The 22519-nt window shown below is 35.5% G+C and overlaps 1 protein-coding gene across 2 annotated transcripts in view; it reads left to right on the top strand.

Annotated features, from left to right (window-relative positions):
* SLC41A2 (solute carrier family 41 member 2) overlaps positions 1 to 22519 on the top strand; it is a 115589-nt gene that overhangs the window by 48829 nt on the left and 44241 nt on the right. For both annotated transcript variants that reach the window (XM_042947581.1, XM_042947580.1), the window contains 4 exons: positions 2669 to 2740; positions 4951 to 5095; positions 9258 to 9404; positions 19089 to 19236. In XM_042947581.1, coding sequence (XP_042803515.1) covers positions 2669 to 2740; positions 4951 to 5095; positions 9258 to 9404; positions 19089 to 19236 — 512 coding nt within the window. The remainder of the gene's footprint in view (positions 1 to 2668; positions 2741 to 4950; positions 5096 to 9257; positions 9405 to 19088; positions 19237 to 22519) is intronic.

Genomic DNA, 22519 nt, shown 5'->3' with positions numbered 1-22519 from the left:
TCCGCGTCGGGCTCTGTGCTGACAGCTCAGAGCCTGGAGCCTGTTTCAGATTCTGTGTCTCCCTCTCTCTCTGACCCTCCCCCGTTCATGCTCTATCTCTCTCTGTCTCAAAAATAAATAAACGTTAAAAAAAAAAAATTAAAAAAAAAAATTAGTGTCTTTGCAAAAATATTGGCCAGGTTGTATATAAATATTTAAATATTTAAAACACATAAAATATATATATTTAAAATATATAAAATACATATCAATTTAAAAATATTAACCCAGGTCATATAGAAGTCTTTATCAGATCATATTCCACTATATCACATTCTTAGTTCTCAGATTTTCTAGCCAGGATATTCAGGTCAGCTAATTGAATAAAAGTACGTCTAGCAAAAGCCTTTAAACAGAACACTTTGTGATTCTTCCTCTCTACTCTGGAAAAATGTAGATGATTCATGCTGATCCTAGGCCACTGGCCAGTATCTTAGGTCAGCCCAATTCTTGGACAGCACAGGTCAATTTTCAGTTTCCTGCCAAACTCCCACTTCTGCTCCAATGCACGCCCGTACCATAAGTATTTTCCCTACATGGTTAAATTTGGATCAACATTTCTCTCTCTCTGTCTTTTTTTTATCCTTCTAAAAATCTTTGCTTTATAATTAAAAACAAAAAAAGGTGATTTTTATTTGTGAATATATTCTGCTTTATTTCACATAATACATTGTGATTTCTCATTATAAATTGTATTTCATAAAATGTGAAATATATTTTATTTCACATCATACATTAACTTGTTATTTATGTTAGACTAAAAGAACTATAGATTTAGAGGCTTATAGATCTGGAAGGGACTTAGAAATTGTGATCTTCATCATTTACAAAACAGAGCAATTGAATAGCGTGACATTGTTCTATCAGTATGGGTTTGCTCACTAGAACCGCCAAGGTGTATATTGGAATTTATAGAGAGCAATAAGGAATTTAATAGAGCAATTCGGGCTTACACAAATGGGGGAGAAGGAGAGATCTGTGATGGAAGGGTCGGAGAAATAACCTGAAGCACTGGAGAAGAGGAAGAAAGCTATGGGTGTATTGCAGTGTAGACATCTGGATGCCTACCATATGTCTGACCACCAAGACCTTACAGAAATAGTGGCCTCTGTTTCACTTCTGCCTTCCAAATCTTAGGCAAACTCCTGTCACTGGCAGACTGTAACCTGCAGCTCTAGGGGAGAGGATTTTGAGGAAGGTAGCTTCAGGCTTTAGCAGGAACTGTGGCAATGGTACAAGTGAATGTGGCACAGTAGCATACCTAATCCATAGCACTCATTCATTCTGTGACTCCCCTTTCTTGACCTTTTCCTAGACCTTAGTGTATGTGTGTCTCTACCTCTCCTGATTATCAAGTAATCCTGGAGTCTTCACATCTTCTACTTTTTCATGGAATCATTTTAGATTGCTTCTCATACCTATAGACTTTTTTTCTAAAAGTTACTAAAACTAACACTAATTTCTGTCATGCCTATTTCCTGAATATTAAACCCTAAGCGGATTTCACTCTTTAAACACTACCTCTGCCTCATTACTCACTGGAGGAAAGACTCAGGTTGTTAGAGCTACAAACACAAATTTCATGAATAATGTAGATTTCCAGGCTTAGGAAAGAAATCTGCAAATAAAGGCAGCATGAATAATTATACTGAAAAACTGAGAAATCTTAATATTTGCATTGCTGGGTACTTTGGGACTAGATCCCAGAAGGAGGTTGGAGAATAGAATCTGTTTTCCAAATTGATAGTGGAAATGTTGATGTAGCACTTAATCTTCTGGTCTGAAGCCAGTGAGCTAAACTCTACTGATAAATAACAATCCTTATGTATCTCCTACCTTACCCGTTCACTTAACCTTCCATGACCAAGCAGATGATGAATAATTGAAACCCAACTTGGTATGTTTTTTTTTTTTTTTTTTAATAAACATTGTTCACTGCTTTCCAAATGATTGCATTAGAAAAACTCGACAGATTTGGATATACGTGTTTTGAGTCCTAAATGGTTGAGAAGTAATGATTTAGCATATAGAGCAATTGAATAATATTTTTTTAGAGGGTATTCTTCCACTTAGCAGAAAGATACATAAATTTTAATAGTGAAATACACAATGAAAATTTATATGTGAACTGAATGAATTTTTTATTGCTAAGAGTTTTAGTCATGGCTCAAATATAAATTATGTACATATAAATGACTTATTTAATCCTGGGTTTTCTGGTCACTAATTCTTCAAATTAGACTAGTTTCATGATGTGGAATAAAATGCTAGCAGCTCAGAATTATGTGATTATTCCTATTGGGCTTCAGTACATAAAATTTGGCATGTTAGGATGACATTTGATGATGTTGTAAACAGTGGGCAAATGGATAGTATTAACTGGCCCGCTAGTTCTTGTGGGCTAGTATAGTAGTTAAATTTTAAAAAAGTGTTTTTTTTCCCTAAACGTATTGGGCAAGCTAAATGTGAGATTCAAGGCTGGTAGTGAAATCAGATTTATATTAAGTAAAAATGTGAGTTCATCAGATTTACTAAAGAATTATCTTTGGCTTAAGATTTCATACGCTGCTAAAACAGAGTTAAAAGCATATGATTAGTCAGTGATATGTGAAAGTATCTATCTTAACAGGTAAATATCGGGAAGATGGATTCACCCATTGAAAAGTGGAACCTAATAATTGGCAACTTGGCTTTAAAGCAGGTAAGTGATGCAGATATTTGCCTATGGATCTTGGGTTTATACATCTTGGGTGTTACCTGTAAGAATGGAATAAATATTAGTGCTATAAAAACTACCATTTGATTGTTTCAGGGGGCTTGGGGCACCTGGGTGACTCAGTCGGTTGAGCGTCCAACTTTGGCTCAGGTCATGATCTCACGGTCCGTGAGTTCGAGCCCCGTGTCAGCTGTGCTGACAGCTCAGAGCCTGAAGCCTGCTTCGGATTCTATGTCTCCTCTCTCTCTGCCCCTCCCCCTGTTCATGCTCTGTCTCTCTCTGTCTCAAAAGTAAATAAACATTAAAAAAATTTTTTTAATTGTTTCAGGGGGCTCAAAACAATTTAGTACAATGAAAAAGTGATAGAGTAAATGGATACCCATGACTGCTTAAAAGTTTTCTTTCTCTAGAAATTGATCAGGTTCTTCCAAATTTGAAAAACATGTAATTAAAATATAATATATATATATATATATATATATATATATATATATATATATATATATATATATATATAAATTTTTAATCATAAGTGTGTAAGAGAGCCAGAATTTGAGTACTTGAGTTAATAGCTGTACAAATAAATATTTAGCACGTCATTGCTTAGGTACTTTTTTTTCTACTTTTTTAAAAGTAAATCTTTTTAAATTAAACTTAACCCTTTTATGTATTATGGTTATATATTTATTTAAACTGAGTTTTTCTTAATCTGTTAATGTTACTCGAGCTCATCTAAATGAACACATTAAATTGTCAGTTACATATACACTAAATCATGGATTATATATGGATTATTTACAGCTCCTTCTGATCTCAGGTGAATGTCTCTTCATCTTCCACTACTTCCTACTATGCCCAAGACACAGGACTGCAGCCTCTAGTAACTCTCCAGCAAGTGTGCTTAGGGAACACTCACTATTTTAATGTTAGCTCAATTAGGACATCACGTTGAGAGGCATGGTTGCAGAAAAGTAATTTCATGTAATGTATTTCAAAGACATAGAAATAAAATGATCTTTGGAATGTGGGCTTAAAAGAAATATTTGTCTCGCTGCTTCTAAGATCACAGGATTCGAAATAAGAAAATCTGTGATTTAATCTGAGCTCTAACGTTAACCAGATGCATAAACTTTGTTAATTTACTTAACTTTTCTGGGCTTCCTGGCCCCCTTCTTTTAAACCATGGTATTGCATTAGAGATGTCTGTGATCTTTTCTAGCTTGAACTTGTAGGAACCTAGGCAGGGTTAATAATCAAAATATTTAACAACAAGTAAGCTACTATAAATTAATATGTAAATTAAAAGTTGAAAGTATATTGCATTTTAGTCTTTTAATATTCTGAACTCTTACTAAGTAAGAGTGGTAGTATAAATTATTCGTCGCATCATTCTCATAACTTCTATCTCAGCTTAATTTTTCCTTCTGTTCTTTGTACCCTTCCCTTGTCATCCTCCTTCCCTGCAGCTGTTGGTCAGGATGGGAGCCAGAGATGGCTCTGGATTCCAGTACATGGACTGGCTTCAGAGAGTCTGTGAGCACCTAGAAATTCTTCTCAAATATTGAGCACAACTGTGTTTTCATAGAGAAGAGAATCTTTACAAAGATTCTTTAAATGTCTCTTTAAAAAATAGATAAGGGCTGGGGGAGAACAAGGAATAAATCTATTTTGAGTACTGTGTATCCCAAGACCCAGGATAGCGCGCCTCCTACGTGGTAGATTCTAAATAAGTACTTGCTGGGTGAATGAATTTAAATAACTTGCCACAAGATTAGGTGATATAGCCAAGAGTCAGATTCTTATCATTTGATCATAAAATCCAGTCTCTTACCAGCACTGCCTCTGAAGTCAGACTTCAGTCGTGTGGATTGGGTACACGTTTCAGTTTCAGTCTTAAGGTTGGTATCTTCTTAGATGATCTGTGGATTAGACCGTCAGAGTCACTTTAGGTGCTTCATAAAAACAGATTCCTGGACCCCATTCCATACCCACTGGCACCAGATCGTGGCGGTTCGAGAACTCACTGCCTTAGGGAATATTAAAACCAAAATAGAGTGGCTTCTTCAAAAGGTAATGCGGCTCAGTGACCAGATGCAATCCTTTCTTCTGACTTTTGGTATGCATATTTACATAATGAAGTAAAAACTGGTTTTGAAATGAATAATTCAGTTGGACTTTCTAAAAAATTTTTTTAGGTTCAGGCAACAGTGGTTGGTTTTCTAGCAGCTGTGGCAGCAATTATACTGGGCTGGATTCCAGAGGGGAAATACTATCTTGACCATTCCATACTCTTGTGCTCTAGCAGTGTGGCAACTGCTTTCATTGCATCTCTTCTGCAGGGTAAGTGGCTTTAGAAATGGCTACTGTGCCGTCCTTCACTTTCAAATAATTTATTTTCCATGTCGACTATTTTTTTAAAGGTTTTTAAATTTTTTTTTATTTTTTTTAATGTTTATTTATTTTTGAGACAGAGAGAGACAGAGCATGAATGGGGGAGGGTCAGAGAGAGGGAGACACAGAATCTGAAGCAGGCTCCAGGCTCCAAGCTGTCAGCACAGAGCCCGACGTGGGGCTCAAACTCACGGACCGTGAGATCATGACCTGAGCCGAAGTCGGACACTTAACCGACTGAGCCACCTAGGCGCCCCCATGTCGACTATTTTTATTGAAATGATACCTGTTCATTGTAAGAACCGCAGAGAAAGAAATTTTAAGTTTTATTTAAATCCCAGTTAACATACAGTGTCATATTAGTTTCAGGCATACAATACAGTGATTCAACACTTCTGTACATTACTCAGTGCTCACCGTGATAAGTGTACTCTTAATGCCCTTCATCTGTTTCCCCCATCCTTCCACCCAACTCCATTCTGGTAACTACCACCTTGTTCCCTGTAGTTAAGAGTCTGTTTCTTGGTTTGTCTTTCTCTCTGTCTTTTCCCTATGCTCTTTTGTTTTATCTCTTAAATTCCACATGTGAGTGAAATCATACTTTGTCTTTCTCTGACTGACTCATTTAGCTTAGCATTAATACTTTCTAGCTCCATCCATGTTGCTGTGAATGGCAAGATGTCATTCTTTTTTATGGCTGAGTAATATTCCATTGTGTGTGTGTGTGTGTGTGTGTGTGTGTGTGTGTGTGTGTGTGTATAAAGCATATATATATATATATATATATATATATATTTATATATTTATATGTATATAAAACATATATATGGTGTATATATGTATACCATAATCTTCTTTCTTTATTCCTCAGTTAATTGACACTTTGGTTGTTTCCATAGTTTTGCTATTGTAGATAATGCTTCTAAAACATCAAGGTGCATGTATCCCTTTGAAGGAGGATTTTTGTATTCTTTGGGTAAATACCTAGTAGTGCAGTTGCTGGATCATAGGGTAGTTTTATTTTTAACTTTCTGAGGAACCTCCATACTGTTTTGTAGAGTGGCCACACCAGCCTGCATTCCCACCAAGAGTGCAAGAAGGAGAGAAAATTTATCTACAAACTTTTAAAATATCTTATTTCACAAATACCTATATTTGTTGTATGTAAACCTTAATGTAGAACAGGCTTTCTGAGGTTGTCTCCTGGCCTTAGGTACTCTGGTAGAGTTCCCAAATGAGATCAAGAAAATAGATAATTCATTAGTTTCTATAAATTAAATTAATTGAGAAACTCCTTTCTGGAAATCATGCAGAGGATTTACTGGCTTGTCATTTGAGTAGCAAGGATTCCAGGAATTCTGAATTTCAAAAGCAGTCCCTCTGTTAAAATTTTTTAAAGTTTCAGATTTCAAAATTTTTTTTTTTTACTAATTCTGTGGCAATACAAATATAACTGTATGCTCAGCACAGTATATTACTGGCTTTAGACTTTTAAAAAGCCAGAAAGTTTTAAAAATTAACTACATTTGGAGCACCTGGGTACCTCAGTTGGTTGAACATCCACCTGTTGATTTCAGCTCAGGTCATGATCTCACAGTTTGTGGGATCAAGTCCTGCATCAGGCTCTGAGCTGACAAAATGGAGCCTTCTTGGGCTCTCCCTCTCTCTCCCCCTCTCTCTGCCCCTCCCCCCCAAAATAAATAAACTTAAAAAAAGTTAACTACCTTAAAACTTTTCAGTTGCAGTATCATTCTTTTTATTTATTAAGAACTTAAAAACTGAGAACAAACGGGGTTGATGGGGGGTGGGAGGGAGGGGAGGGTGGGTGATGGGTATTGAGGAGGGCACCTTTTGGGATGAGCACTGGGTATTGTATGGAAACCAATATGACAATAAATTTCATATATTGAAAAAAAATTAAATAAAAGAACTTAACACTAGAGAACTAGCTTATTATGAAATTATAATCATTTTTATTTTACAATTGTCATCTTCTTACCCTTATATCACCAGCAAGGTGAAAAATAGAAAATTCTCACGTTAGGTGATTATAAAACTGTTAAGCTAACTTTTTTGGTTAGGTTCTGGGAATTTAGAGAATCTTACTAAGATTAAGACTTGACTTCCAAAATATTTTCAAGCATTTTGTTTTGGTACTTTTATTAAGGGTAGTTTCTTGTCTATATATAGAATTACCAGAATTCAGTGGTGTTAACACTGGCCAAAGTGGGATGAAGTTAAGCTATTGGGAAATTAATTTATGGTTAAAAGAAATTTGGGGCACCTGGGTGGCTCAGTTGGGTTAAGCGTTGGACTTCGGCTCAGGTCGTGATCTCACAGTTTGTGAGTTTGAGCCCCGCAATGAGTTCTCTGCTGTCAGCACACAGACGGCTTCTGATCCTCTGTCCCCATCGCTCTCTGCCCCTTCCCCCCCTCAAAAATAAACACTAAAAAAAAAGTCAAAGCATTAGCTTCTTTTACCTTAAGTTCGTTTCTGTTTTCTAATCTTGCTTCATTTAGAAATAATTGTTTAAAAGCTTTCAGTAAAAACTATTGGTATTGCCTAGGATTTTCAAAATCATAAGAATTCAGACTTTTAAAATACATGTGCTTAAAGCTTGTTACTTTGAACAATGTGTGTTCTAATTTTATGATAGTTGGACATTTATATGTAGAGAGAGCAGATACTATTAACCACCTTTTGTAGGTGAGAAAACTGACTCAGGTAAGGTGACTTAACTAATTTCATCAGCTTGTTTGCAGAAAATCAGAATTAAAACCTGTTTCCTGACTCCCAGCTCTTTCTGCTGGCCCATGATGGCAAAATATTTGTTTTTAGCTGAAAAGATATGGATGGCATCCTGTCCTGGGAGAACTTTCCATGTTGATCTTTAAATGTGCTGACTTTGAAAAAAGGATTCTATGTGAGCACATCTTGATTATTACATAATACATTTTAAAAGCTTTTCTATTGCTTTTTTTTTCTTTTTACAATGATATTATGGGAAAGGTAAGTCTATAGATTGAAAACATCTCCAGAACATAAGAGGTGAGAAATTATTTGAAGCAAGACAGAGATTCTACTTTTAATAATTGTGGCTTTATTGGGGTAGTAGAAAACATGGAACTAGAGTTACTTACAAGCTCTGTGACCTTCAACAAGAATTTAAGCTCTACTCCCAAGACCTCAGTTTTATTATCTATAAAATGAGTAATGCTAGAATAAAATCATTTTGAGTCATTTTCAGTCTAAAAATGCAGTGAGATTCTGTTGGTTTTTTTTTTTCCCCCTATAGCCATTTTTAGGCTTCCATACTGGTTTATGGTTAGCATATAAGTGAACTAATCTTAAATATTCTCTGCACTGCATCCTCTAAATGTTGGCATGAGAAAATCTATACAATTGAGTATGGATGTAAATGTTATCAATCCCCCTCCCCATTTCTATGATTCAAGAAAATAGATATTTAGGAGTATAAGTACACAGTCGTATTTTCATCTTCTGTTCTCTAGTTGGAAGTTCATAGACAGAAACTTTGGTTTTAAAGAATATCCTTTATAAAGACTGCTTTTTGTGTTCTGGTCTCCAGTGTTCAAATTTTAATTACTTCCCTCTTAATACTTCAACGATTTTAAATAATAAAATGAAGCAAGCATTCTGGCTACCACCATGTAGACAAAGCTGTTTTTGTTGGTCTTCTTCCCAATTGCTGTGCATATAAATACGAATCACCTTTTCTTTGATATTTTCATTCCTTATTTGAGGGTTAACATAAAATCTTTGGGTTTGGTACAAATATACATTACATCTAAGACATACATGTTATTAAATTTGAAACTTCAGCTTGAATGTTATTTTACAGTAGCTTTTCAGTTCTCTAAATGTTACACTGAACTTCTCAAATCTTCTATGATCCCTACTTGGAATTTGTTGAAAGGCATTTTGCCAGAGCATTAGAGTAAAATGTTTTGTTTGCTTTAGTCAGCTTATCTAAGCAGTCTAACTGGAAATGATGTACTCACTGTTTGTCTAGCTTTTATATTTCAGTATTTAGGGGATTGATTTTCTCTAAATCATAGCATAAAAAGTAATGAGTTTTCTTTCTTCCAGGAATAATAATGGTTGGGGTTATTGTTGGTTCAAAGAAGACTGGCATAAATCCTGATAACGTTGCTACCCCCATTGCTGCTAGTTTTGGTGACCTCATAACTCTTGCCATATTAGCTTGGATAAGTCAGGGTTTGTACTCCTGTCTGGGTAAGTTGACTTGATATTAAATATAATGTGCTATTCAGAGTCTCTTTAAATAAGTAATTGTTGCAACAATGCTGTGAACCCCTGGTGGCCTTCACCTGCAGTAGAACTCTGGTTGAGACTGATTAGAACAATAACTGCCATTTGTTGTATACCTACTATGTGTTGTGGTTCTCATATATTTCTTTTCTCACATTTTTTCCCTCTTTTTCTGGAGTTTAAAACTCTGTAAGATAAGGATTATCATCTCTAATTTCAGATGAGAAAATTGTGGATCATAGAGGCTATTCACGTTACTCCCTACTGGTAGGAAAGTTGACCACGGGCCTAGTATTCTATGAATTCTGCCCTTTCGCTAAGTGTGTAGACAGTGAGGAGTCAACCCTCAGTATTCTGATATATGCATTGTACTAGTGTCCCAGGGCATAAGGTTAGAACAGTGCTTGAAATTTAGTGATTGTCCCCACCCCCCCATCAGAAACCAACATGGCAATTACTAACAACTAAAAAGTCACCATGAAAATGAGCCTGAATGCTGTGTGAAGTTGGAGACATCTTATATAAGATTCCTGATAATAGTAATAGATTACATATGGAATCTAATGAATCTTTTTAATGCAAATTTGTACTTCGGGATTATTGTTAATGTAAATGAATATGATTTGTGAGCATTGGTTTAGTGCTAAAAGTTGTTTATGGTTTTATTTTTAGATGCCAAATTGAAAAAAGTAAAAGAGAATAGAAACCCACAGAATTCTACAAGAAAAAAAAAGATAGTTTATAAGCTGAACCAGAAGCAAACATTTATTCATATATCCTCATATGATCCATGAATTCTATACAGTTTATGGTATAAGTCTAAAGTACCTTTGGTTTGAAGAAGTAAGGATCTCATGTATGTTTTTGAACTAAAGAAAAGACTTTATTTAACCTAACAAAAGCAGGCATTTTACTACTTTTGGAGATATTAAGGGAAGCTTTGTTTAGTATATAAAATTACCTTAAATTATTTAATGAGTGGCATGAAATTAGTCAATAAAACATGATGTATATGTTCAAGGAAGAGTCTTCTCATTTAGAAGATGACGTGTGTCCACTTGATGTAAGGTAGAAGACAATAAATGATCAATGACCTCCATGTAAGATCTTGTTCCCATAGGTCTTGGGTTTTCATTATTGTGAAATATGCAAGGAATGACGTGTGTGCAAGTGTGCTCAGGGTAATTAATGTTCAATCCTTCTTTCTCCCAGTCAAATAAAGTACAGAAAATGAGTAATGTTATTAAAAGGATAATCTTCTTTAGTTCATATTGTTGGAGTGATAACTGGTCATATTTTTCTCTATTATACAGTTTAGAAATTCATACTGAAGTCAAGGATTGAAACACTAGCTTTGGCTAGTTTTAGAGAACGTGACTTAATGTTCTTCACCTACCTTCTCTATTAGACTCCTTCACCCATTCACAGGCAGGTAGCTGGACGACTTGGAGGCCTCACCTCCCCGAAGGAACAGATTAACTGCATTGGGGAAGGAGGCGGTCATCAATAGGCTGGATCCCAAAAGAAAAAGGAGATGAATTAGGCATGGCTAGTGCCCCTTTCCCTAGTCTTACCAATTAGACCAGTCTCTCCCACTGTGAGGAGGAGGTAAGAGAAAGGAAAGGGGAAGCACAAGGGGGTAAAGGGTTTCTTAGTATTATTCCATAGGTCTTGCCAAGACCCTTGAGGGTGGGGTGGGGATGGGGCTGGAAGGTTGGTAGTGGTTCTTGGATGGGTTCCCTTATATACACAAAAAGAAAGGTACGTTATTTTCAGACTTGGAAACCTAAATTAACATGAAGTCAGTTGTAACACATTTCCCAGCTGCTGGTATCTCCTCAATCGAAGTCCCAGTAGTAAGAAAATAAGCAAGAGAATGCTATTGAAGAATGTCATAACAAATATTACAATTGTTACAGTGATACAGACTTAACATTATGATATTGCAGAAGATAAATCAACTTTTGGGGAAAGTAATGTGTACTGACTTAAAGTGTGTGTGTGTTTTTTTAAATCACTCGAGTGATGAACTTCTTACAAAAGACTTAATCATGTGTTACTATCTAAAGCTTTCACTATTTTGAGGGTTGTATGTGATACATTAGTAGTTTAGATGAATAAAAAAAAGGAAAATAGAATGATTTCTATTTTGAGAAGTAATTTTATTGTTAAACATTGCTTAGGCTTTTCTGGGCCTTTACTTGTCTTGTGAAAGTTAGCTGAAAGTAATTCAAGATGAATTAATCAAAATAGGTTCTTTACATTTTACCTGTCACTTATTTCCCTGATGTGCTATATATATATATATATATATATATATATATATATAATATATATAATTATTTTTATATATAAATAATATATATATAATTATTTTTATATATTATATATATATAAATATATATTATATATATTTTTATTTTATATATATAATATATATATAAAATATATAAATATAAATATATATATAAATATATATAATTATTTTTTTTTTGATGGGCTGCTGATTGATTCCATAGTTGATTTAACAGTGAAGGGTTTTTCTGGGGTCAGTGTTGGATTATAACATGTCTACATTGTGAGCACTAGGGGGCATCATAAGATCATTATAGTATTTGTGGTATTCAGGATATAAAGATTAGGAACAGTCTCGTTTAAATTCTGAGGCCCCATTCATCCTGCTGAGATACCTGATTCTTGGAAACAAAGTTTAATTCTTGAGCTACATTGGAAACACTTAGCAGTCTTTAGAGATAAGAGGATTTCATGGCAGCCCTGGGCTTCTGTTAACGAATAGAGGCCATGGGTTCCATAGGTCCCAAAGAACTGACTGGGATGTGAAAAAAGCCTGAGTTAGTTCCCCACCTCTAATTTTGGATACTTAGAAATGACTTTGAACAGCTCCCCTCTTGTCTTGTTTGTTTTGATGCATGTACTGAAGCTCACTCTACATTAATTCAATGGGTTACTTTTCCTTTGGTCCTGAAAAAATTTGCTGATTTTTGATGTTTGAAGTAAAGACGGGATTTTCCCTCTTTTTACTGCTCCAGTTCTCCCCTAAAAGGACAAAATGAGCCCAGAGCTTTGTTTGTTCCTATTGACTTTATTTTGTGTAGTCACCTAAGTTTTTGCTGCTCATTTAACAAAGTTGAAATTTTATGTTAGCCTGGTGTTTAGGCCTCTGGGAGTCAGCAGAAACTTTCCTGTGATTGTTACTCCTGCCAGACTCAGCCAGTACCAATTCTCATACACTGTCCATGATTTTTCTCTTTTCTTTCTTACATCATTCCCTTTCCCTCTGTTAAGGCCAGTCAGTTTTCATTTTTCAATGCTAAATTCATACGTGTCCCTAATGTTAACTGATCTTTTTCCTCCTCTGGATTCCTGTAGCATTACACTGATATTTCTAACATTCTTTGCATTTTATGGATCATTATAGCTTTTTGTGCATATGGTATTAAGGAAATATTGGAAGAATATCTTGCCTTAGCAGAAAGTATGAGGGGGATTAATATCCCTAAGGAAAAAATTTAAATGGCAGAAAATGGCTAGGAAAGATCTCGAAATGGAAGAGAAAATAGAAAGTTAGTTTAGAAAGTAATCTAAGCTCTGGACTATGATATGCTTTGGTATGACTTGCTGAGAAAATATAAAGGTATTTATTCATTCACACAGTAATGTTTGAATAATAGTAACTTTTGAAAGCTATTAAAAGAATAATGTTAGGCCAGTAACCGAAACGTTTATACACAGTGATTGTTGCCCTCTCTTTCTTGTTTGCATACTTTTAAGAGGATTTTAAAAATGTTTATCAGTTGTTTATAACTGCATGGCTATCTAATTCTTGTATGTACGTGATTTTACTGATTTGAGAAACTGTCAACTTTTCTTCTTTAGACAAGATTTGAGCACAATGTTGACTGATTTCTCATTCTCTGAGGTTAACTTTTAAAAGATGTCTTAGTTGGAGCCATAAGGACAATAACAGTCAACCTCAGGTTGCTTCAGTCTGGAAGCTAACAGGGATGCCAGCTAGTTATTTACAAGACGTTCTAGAATATCATGGCCTTGCTATGAGTGGTGATATGAGTAGAATCTAAATCTGTCTTGCCTGTCACTCTTCTTCAGGTATTTTCAGCACCGTCTTGGTTTAGAATGATTACTGGAAGGTCAAGTTAGTGAGAAAATTCTGATAGTTATAACAGAGGGCATTTAAAAAATCAGCAACTTACAGAGCCCATTGCTTTGTTGCTCACGCAGAAACAGGTGCCATATAAAAATGTCACTCAGAGCAGTTACATATTTCAAAAAAATTTAGGGTAAGAATAATGGATGTTATTAATGAAGTTACGTAACAGTAGTTGCAAAATGCCACCAACAGTCTAATAAAAGGTGAAAGCCATGAGTCCAAAAGGTGGCTGTTATGGTTGGTAGTTCAGTGTTACAGCAATTTGAACCACTTGAGCTGTGTTCATCCCTACTTTTCCCTGGTCAACTTATATCACAGGGTCAATACTAATGCACACAGACATTTATTGGGCTTCAAATTCTGTAGAGCTTTATCTGAACACCTGTGTTCATTTCCTATTGCTTCTGGAACAAATTACCGCCAACTCTGTGGCTTAAAATAACAGAAATCAATTTTCTCACAGTTCTGGAGGCCAGCAGTCTAACATGACTCACACAGGGCCAAAATCAAGGTGTCCACAGGGCTGGTTACTTCTGGAGATTTTGGGGGGAAATTCCTTTGCTTGTCTCTGATCTTCTGGCATTTTGGGTTCACCCTAATAATCCAGAATAACTTGTGCATTTCAAAACACTTGACTTAATCACATCTGCAAAGCCTCTTTTGCCCTATAAGGTAATATCCATAGGTTCTAGGTTTAGGATGTGGATTTCAGCCAACTAAAACACTCATTGTGATCTACCCAGAAATTAATACAAAATATCATTTTGACTAGGATTATTTAAATGTATTTCCTATAGAAGGAAGACATTATTTTAGATTTTGGTATTAATGCAGAAGTTCACAGTTGGCTTTTAATTGACCATTTTTTCTCACCAATTGTGTCACTCATGGTTTTCTGAAAATAATTCCTTAATTTTATGACATCTTTAAAACACCAATATATCCCACAAAGAGAAGTGTTTTAGAGACTTCTCTTTTCTTATATTTAGCCATCAGAATTGGGTTAGATGTTAGCCAGGGAAAAGATAGGAAGGTCCTACATAATCATAATTTGGTGGGAATGGGCATGCTAGGTTTCTCAGGAAATTGAGATAGTAATGATTTATAGTAAATCAGTTTTAATAATTTTTATTTTATCATGGCTTTCCCACTTTTTTAATGTTTACATTTTCTTCGTACTTGGAGATACTTTTTAAGCTTATAAAATAGTTGCAAAAATTAAAATAGTATTAAAAATCTTGCATACCCCGGACTCAGATTCACTTAATGTTAACATTTTACCCCATTTACTTTGTTTTTTATTCTTTGTCTCTATTTCTCTATATGTTTTTATATATATGTATGTATATATTTTTTCTTTGTCTTTAGGACAGAGACTTTTTTTTTTTTTTTTTTTTTGAGAGATAGCACATACATTTGCAAGCTGAGGAGGAGCAGAGTGAAAGGGAGAGAGAATCCCAAGCAGGCTTGATCCACACCCAGTGGTGACGCAGGGCTTGATCCCATGACCCTGAGATCATGACCTAACCTGAAATCAAGAGTCAAGTGCTCAACCGACTGAGCTACCTAGACACCCCAGGACATTGACATTTTTGAAGACTGTAGTTGCCTCTCCTTTTTTTTCATTATTAGAATTTTTGAAAATTGGGATACAATTTATATTCCACACTGAATTAATTCACCTTTTAAAACTGTGCAGTTCAGTGGTTTTTAGTACATTCATAAGATTGTACAACCTATTATTAATAGAACCTATGTTCTATTCCAGAAGATTTTCATCACCTCATAAAGAAACCGTTAGCTGTCACTCCCCAGCCCCTGTGACCAGTAATCTATCTACTTATGGGTTTGCTTGCTTGCCTGTTCTGGGCGTTTCCCCAAAATGGATGACTTTTTATATCCAGCTTCTTTCAACGAGTATGCTTCACTTGTGTTGTAGCATGAATCAGTACTGAATAATATTCCATGTGTAAATATACCACATTTTGTTTATCCATTTACCATTCCATGGACATTTGGGTTCCTTCCACTTTTTGGCTATTATGAAAAGTGAACATTCTTGTACAAGTTTTTGTGTGAACATATGTCTTCAGTTCTTTTGGTAGTTACCTAGCAGTGGAATTGCTGGGTCGTATGATAACTGTTTAACTTTCTGAGGAACTGTCCACTCATTATTTTTAGTTTATTTACTGAGAAGTTTCTGCCCACTTTGAAAGTTCAAGCAATGACCCTGGGGTTGAGTTGGTAGGTGCCTCTTTCAACGGCAGATGTCCTTCCAAAGATTTAATGTTGAGAAGAACTTAAAAGCTGAGCATAGTGCTCCTTTTTTGACCTAAAAATGAAGTACGAAGATGATCTGACCTAGCAGAATACTTCTTTTCATTTGTGTTTAGTGGATTTTGCCTTTAGTTTTCTGCTTGATCCTGTAAAGAGATTGTTGGCAACCTTAGTTGTTTTAAGAGGTTAGAATGCCTCCTAATTGGGATGGTATTTAACATAACATTAATGTTTAACATTAACATTGTTAATGTTTTAACAAGGAGAACTGGGAATCCTTTCAGTAAAGGTTTTTTTTTTTTTTCAACCTTTTATAAAAATTCATGGAGAAGATGACACTGTGTAGCATTCGTCATATTCCTGTAAATGGGAGAAAATATTTAATGGATTTTGTTAGCATAATTATTTTGAAGATGTGATCTAGATAAAGCCATGAGAAAATTTGGTTGGATATTAGTTTAATATTTATAGTAATTGTTTGTTCCTATCTGCTAGGAAAAAAAAAATTGAGTTTCTATCTAGTTCAAACATCTTTAGTCATAGGCAAGAAGATCTTTAAATATTTTAAGATGAGGAAATACAAAGTTCAATTAAAGATAAGAGTCTGGATAAGGATTGAAGAATTTTGTGAGATGCCAGAAAAACTTAGTAACATATAACTAAAATCTAGGACTATAAGCTACAAGGACCGTGAGTTCAAGGCTGTCTTTAAGGTATAAGGTGAGGCCTCTACTATACACAATAAGTATTAGAATCATTGAGAAGAATCCAGGAACGTCCTGGCTGAAATCTCCGATAATAGTAAAACCTTGGTCAGCTAAAATGATATTACCAAAAATGTTTTGGGGTGTCACTGTTTTAAGAAGGCGTAGGCAACTTGTATTCCTGGGGATATTTAGAATTGACTATAAAAATATTTGAGAATCAGACTCATGGTATTAACAGTTTTATGCTGAAGAGGCAAAACATGGATTTTTTAATATACTTGTAACTTAACCCATTAGAGAAACACATCAGTCTTCTAATTCTGTCTTAAATTTGTAATTAAGTAATTGACTTATTCTTGTGATTTTAAATATAAATGTTCCCAAATTTTTATGCATTATATAAAAATTTATGAAAACTTAAAGACTTTCTGTATTTGTACATTTAATTCGCTAGATTTATAAAGATTGTCATAAGTACTTGGAAACTTTTGAGAGACATGAGAAATGTCTAAGTACAACAGAGTATCTCAGAGTATTTAAGTTTGTAAATGTGACTAAATATTATTCAAACACTTAAAAATAATTTTTGGTTGGGTGCTACACATTGTGATGTAATACCATTAAGTGCTCAATTGTTTTGGTTTTCTTTACAGAGTGTTTAATTTTATTCTTGTAGGCAGTTAATTGTGGATTAGCTTGAGCCTTACAAGGCATGGTTTCAAGCTTTATTGGAGTGAATCTTGAGTAGACTTTATGCTAGGGCTGGCCCTACTACTAAGATGTGACCCTTCTCAGGTCTTTACTAAATCTTCTCAGTATTCAAAGAGGCCTCTCTTCGATACAAGATTAGCTCTTGAATGACTTCCAGCCCTTTGTAAACTCTGGGAATTTTTCAGTTTACGACTCCCCAATTATTCTTGGCCTGGCCTTGTGGAGTTCACCCTATGCATGCTTGACTTAGTATTCAGTTCACAAGCTCTTTCTCTGAGAGCTTCCTCTTCTCTAGTATTTTGTCCTATAAATTCCTGCTGCCCTATCATCACTCTGCTTGAGTTTTCCCTTCCTGAGCTGTGGTCTGGAATGTGCCTTAAGTCAAAGAGCTGAGGCTGTTATAGGGCTTATCTCATTTCTTTCCCTTCTCTCAGGGATCACAGTTTTGCAATGCCTGTTGTCTAGTGTCTAGTGTCTGAAAACAGTTCATATTTACCCATATCTATCTATCAATCTACCTCTTTCATTTCTGAAAGCGCTTAAAATTTTGTTCAGAGGTGATATATTGCATGTCCACAAAGCAAGACAAATAGCTAAGCTCAGAGTCAATGAGACAGAGAAGGATATTCACTTTATAGGAAAATATAACAAGAATGGAGAGACAGTGAATAGTTGTGATCAAGTAAAACAGTTTACCACAAAGGGGTTGTAACAAAGTCCTGGCAATCTGGTATCTCAGTGTGTTCCAAATAGCAAGATGTTAATGATAATGGCAATGATAATTACGACAATAGTAAGTGTTCAATAAATATTAGCTAGGTGCCTGGGCACTATTGTACTTATGTGTACTAATTCTCTTAAGACTCACAATAACCCCATGAAATAGATACTATTATTATTGCCATTTTATAGATAAGGAATTTGAAGTTTATAGAAATTAAATTTCTTGTCCAAGGTAAGTTGTCACACTTAGATGTGAAACTAGGTGGTCTGGCCAACCTGTGATTAACATGGTGTACTATATTCTGTCTTAGAATATTAAGGGTTCTGAGAAGTGCAGCAGTGAAAAAATGTGTTTAACTTTATTAAACTTAGTTTTTCTATTTTATTTTGGAGCTTGGAACACTATTCAATATGGGGATATCTGTTATCAATTGATTGGCCAATACTCCTTGGAATGCTTGCACTATAAGATCTTTGTGGGTAAAAACAATATCCCATTTGACTCGAGAGTTAAGAGCACTAACTTTGGTGTCAGATTCCATTTCCCCCCAACTCTTGCTGTCTCTTAGCCATGTTCTTAAGGTCCAAAGCTTCAGTTTTCTTCATAAAATAGAAATGACAGTGTCTACCTCATATTTGTGAGGACTGTCACATGAGTTGATGTGTTGAGTTGAAAGTGTTTAGCACAGTACTTGGTAAATAATAGAAGCCAAATAAATGTTAGCTTTTTTACTCTTGTTCTTACTGTTTATTATTATTATTATTATTATTATTATTATTATTATCATTATTATTGCAATTCTCATCTAGCACAGATAGCTAATTCCATAAATGTTTGTTGAATTAATGTATTAGTTTTTGGTTACATTTTTAATATTTTTACCTTATCTACTGTTTTAAATTTGTTTGAAGTTTATAGAAAATATAGCACGTGAATATGTTGGATAACGTCCTATCTTCTGGGAAACTTCTACTTTTAATATCTACATTTGCTCCATGGTTAGAAGAGAGATTGAAATGTTGTCTCTTTTTTAATTTTAGAGAGGTATTACTACATTTCTCCATTAGTTGGTGTCTTTTTCTTGGCTCTAACTCCTATCTGGATTATAATAGCTGCCAAACATCCAGCCACAAGGACAGTTCTCCACTCAGGCTGGGAGCCTGTCATAACAGCTATGGTTATAAGTAGGTTAGTATTAAAATGTGTGTGTGTGTGTGTATCTATCTGTGTGTTCTATATGCCTGCATCTGTGTATACATTAAAACATCATTTCTTGGTTCAGGCATTTTATATACTCACATCTTTATTATCACATGTAATAGAGCTATTAGTCACAGGAGTTCTTGGAATGAGTAGACATACCTCATTTCGCTACCAGTTTCAAACTTTTCTCCAATCAAATCCTTACCAGACTGACGAGTAAGGCTTAGTGGTGTGTGTGTGTGTGTGTGTGTGTGTGTGTGTGTGTGTGTGTGTTAGCCTGACATTATTTATTTTTAACAGTAAGTTGCTCACATAAGTATCAGACAGCCTTAGAAATGGACGTACCATTTGACTACTTCTCCTTCTAGGACTTTGGCAGAACATAGGGATATAATTAAGGATATTTGCAAATGATTAAGTTGTACGGGTCCTCATCACAGAGGAACTTTTAATAACAAAAGAAGAGAGAGACCACCTTAGAGGTCTCAGCAACCAGGTAGTGATCAAATAAATTATGGTATAGTCACGAAATGGAATATTCGCTGCTAAAAATAACACTGCAATGTTTCTGTTAACATGGAAAGATGTTCATTATGCCTTTGGTGAAAAGAGCCAGCTAGAAAAGGGTATGAATTTCCTGTTAAGCATGGTATATTGACACGCATTTACTGTCTTCCTTCCTGAAACTACTAAAATGACAGTAATAGAACAGAAAAGCTGTAAAACCACAAAAGCAGAAGGGGAGCAGAGAGGACAGCAGGTGAGAGATTCAACAAAATTAGTAAAATAGGAATCAGATGGATGACTTTTAGCTGAACCGCCAGAATGGAAAAGGCTAAAGCCTAACCTCCAGCAGGGTGAGGGGACACCCATAGGAAGCGAGCTGATCTAAGCCTCAGAAACCCAGAAACGTGGAGAAATTGGAGGCACTAAGTACTTCTCAAAGCTGAAATGGAGAAGATTGGTTGAAAATTTATGTGAGAAACAATTAGACCCTCAAAGCCCTTCTCCAGCTTGACCACCCAAGTGACTGCCCCCTCCCACCTTGGCAAAAGACAAGAATTAACTCTGGAGAGACTAAATCAGAGAAGCTGTGGATTCAGAAACACCTGCACAAGTGAGGGTGTGGATTAAGCACTGTATGGAAAGTAGGATTAAGTGAAAATCTAGATGCCCAGCAGTGAAAACCCTATCCCACTTCTTTTTCTTTGCTCATGGAATGCTGGTAGTCAAGCCTATACCCCCAGGCAAAAAAAATTAGAATAATTCCCTCCTGGGGTAACTCATCAGCACCAGAGAGCCAGAGAAACACTCGGTGGTTACTGACCCTTGTGGGTCCTTGAGTGAAAGAGCTACCTGACCATTCTTCACGAGGCTCACCTGCTGACGAGTGTGCTCTGCAGTGCCCTTTACAGAGGAGCAGACAGTAAAAGGATCACCAGACATTTGATTAAGGCTTCTAACATGAAAGACAGAGACCAGAAAAATGGCACTCAAAGAAAGTGCAGGGATAGTTGAAAGGCCTCAAAAACTCTCATCAGTGCCCTTAAAGCAATAGGAGAATCTATGGCATCCATAATGTAAGAACAGAATGTTCTAATAAGGAGGATTTGGAAAAGCAGGAAGAGCTCTTGGGAACGAAGAATATATGTAAAGAGCAGAAACAAATAAGCAAACAAAAAACTGAGTAGAAAAGTTAGAAGACAGAGCTGAAGAAGTGTTCTGGAAAATAGAACAGAAAACAAAGAGGCGGGCAACTGGAGGTAAACAATAAGAAGAGATTCTCGAAGAAATAGTGCAAGAAAATTCCCCAGGACTGAAGACCACGGGCCTCCAGATTGAAATGGCCCACTGAGGACCAAGCACAGTGAATACGAGGAGGGCCCCAAATCATAAATTTACTATAAATCTCAAAATCTCCTGGAGAGAAAAGACAAGTTACATATAAAGCATTGGGAATCTGAATGATGTCCAGTAGCAACACTGGAAGTGATTCCTTCCAGAAAATTCTGAAGGGAGATTATTTTGAACACAAAGTATGGTTGCAGTATCAGCCAAATGGAAGAGTGGCATCCAACAATTTTCAGTCATGTAGGATCTCAAAAACTTTGCTTCCTATGTACCCTTTCATATGAAAGCTGGTAGAAGATACAGTCTATCAAAATGAGGAAATAAATCAAGGAAGATGACATGGGCATGAGGAAACCCATTCCATGAGACCATGTGGTTCATTTTTCTCTGATGTAGATTGCTTTTTTCCTGGAAGATTCAGGCAATAGGGTCCTATGAAATGTTGGGACTTTTTTCAAAGACCCAGTGTGGGAGATTGAAGTTCAGTTTGACAGCTGTGTATCAGGCCTAGAGGCAACCGTCCAGGTTGGCAGGAGGACAGTGGGCTCAAGGAGGAATGTCTCTAAGAAAAAAAAAAGCAGAATTGATTGGTTGCCAGGTGACTGACTTATTCAGAGGCACTTCATTAACTTTGTTAGAAATTTGAGGCTGAATTAGTAGTAAGTACCTTAAAAATTAGGAAAAATATGGGACAGAGCAACAAGTAACAGTGGGGAAATCCAATGACACTTGGTGGTCCTGCTGTGAATAATGATTCCATTGTCACAATAAAGTAAACCCTAAATACTCCACCCAGAACTACAGAACCAAGTTGGCAGGATACCGGGAGGAAGGGGTTTATGAATGGTCTTAGGTGGAGAGAGAAGGGCAAGTGAGACTAAATCCTCATCCGTCATAGTGGAGGTCATTAGGTAAGTGTCTAAAATTAAAATCAAGAAATCACAGTATAAACATACTATCTGGAAATACAGAATTAAATGCCAGAGGAAACAGCTACAGAACTTGAAAAAAAATTTACTGGTGCAGAACAGATTCTGGGGGCAGGGGCCAGGGGCTATGTAATAGGCTTTGCGGCACTCTCACTTTTTAAATAATGTACATGTGTTTATTGGATAAAATCAAAATTTGATAAAAGTGAAGAGAGAACTACTTTTGCAATGTGGGTTTTCATTTTTAAAAATCTAAGTGTTTAAAAATGTCTGGGAGTCTAGCTACCAACATACTAACAGTATAATTCTGAATGATGTCATGATAGTTGATTTTTATTTTCTTCTTGTTTGTATTTTCTAATTTTTCTATATTTTGTTATCTGGGTCATAAAAACATTTTATTTTATTTTATTTTTTATTTTTTATTTAAAAAAATTTTTTTAACGTTTTATTTATTTTTGAGATAGGGAGAGACAGAGCATGAACAG

Source organism: Panthera leo, chromosome B4 (genome assembly GCF_018350215.1).
Source record: "Panthera leo isolate Ple1 chromosome B4, P.leo_Ple1_pat1.1, whole genome shotgun sequence".
NCBI lineage: Eukaryota > Metazoa > Chordata > Mammalia > Carnivora > Felidae > Panthera > Panthera leo.
The sequence above is the reverse complement of the archived record's forward strand: the minus strand, read 5'-3'. Positions and strand labels throughout refer to the sequence as shown.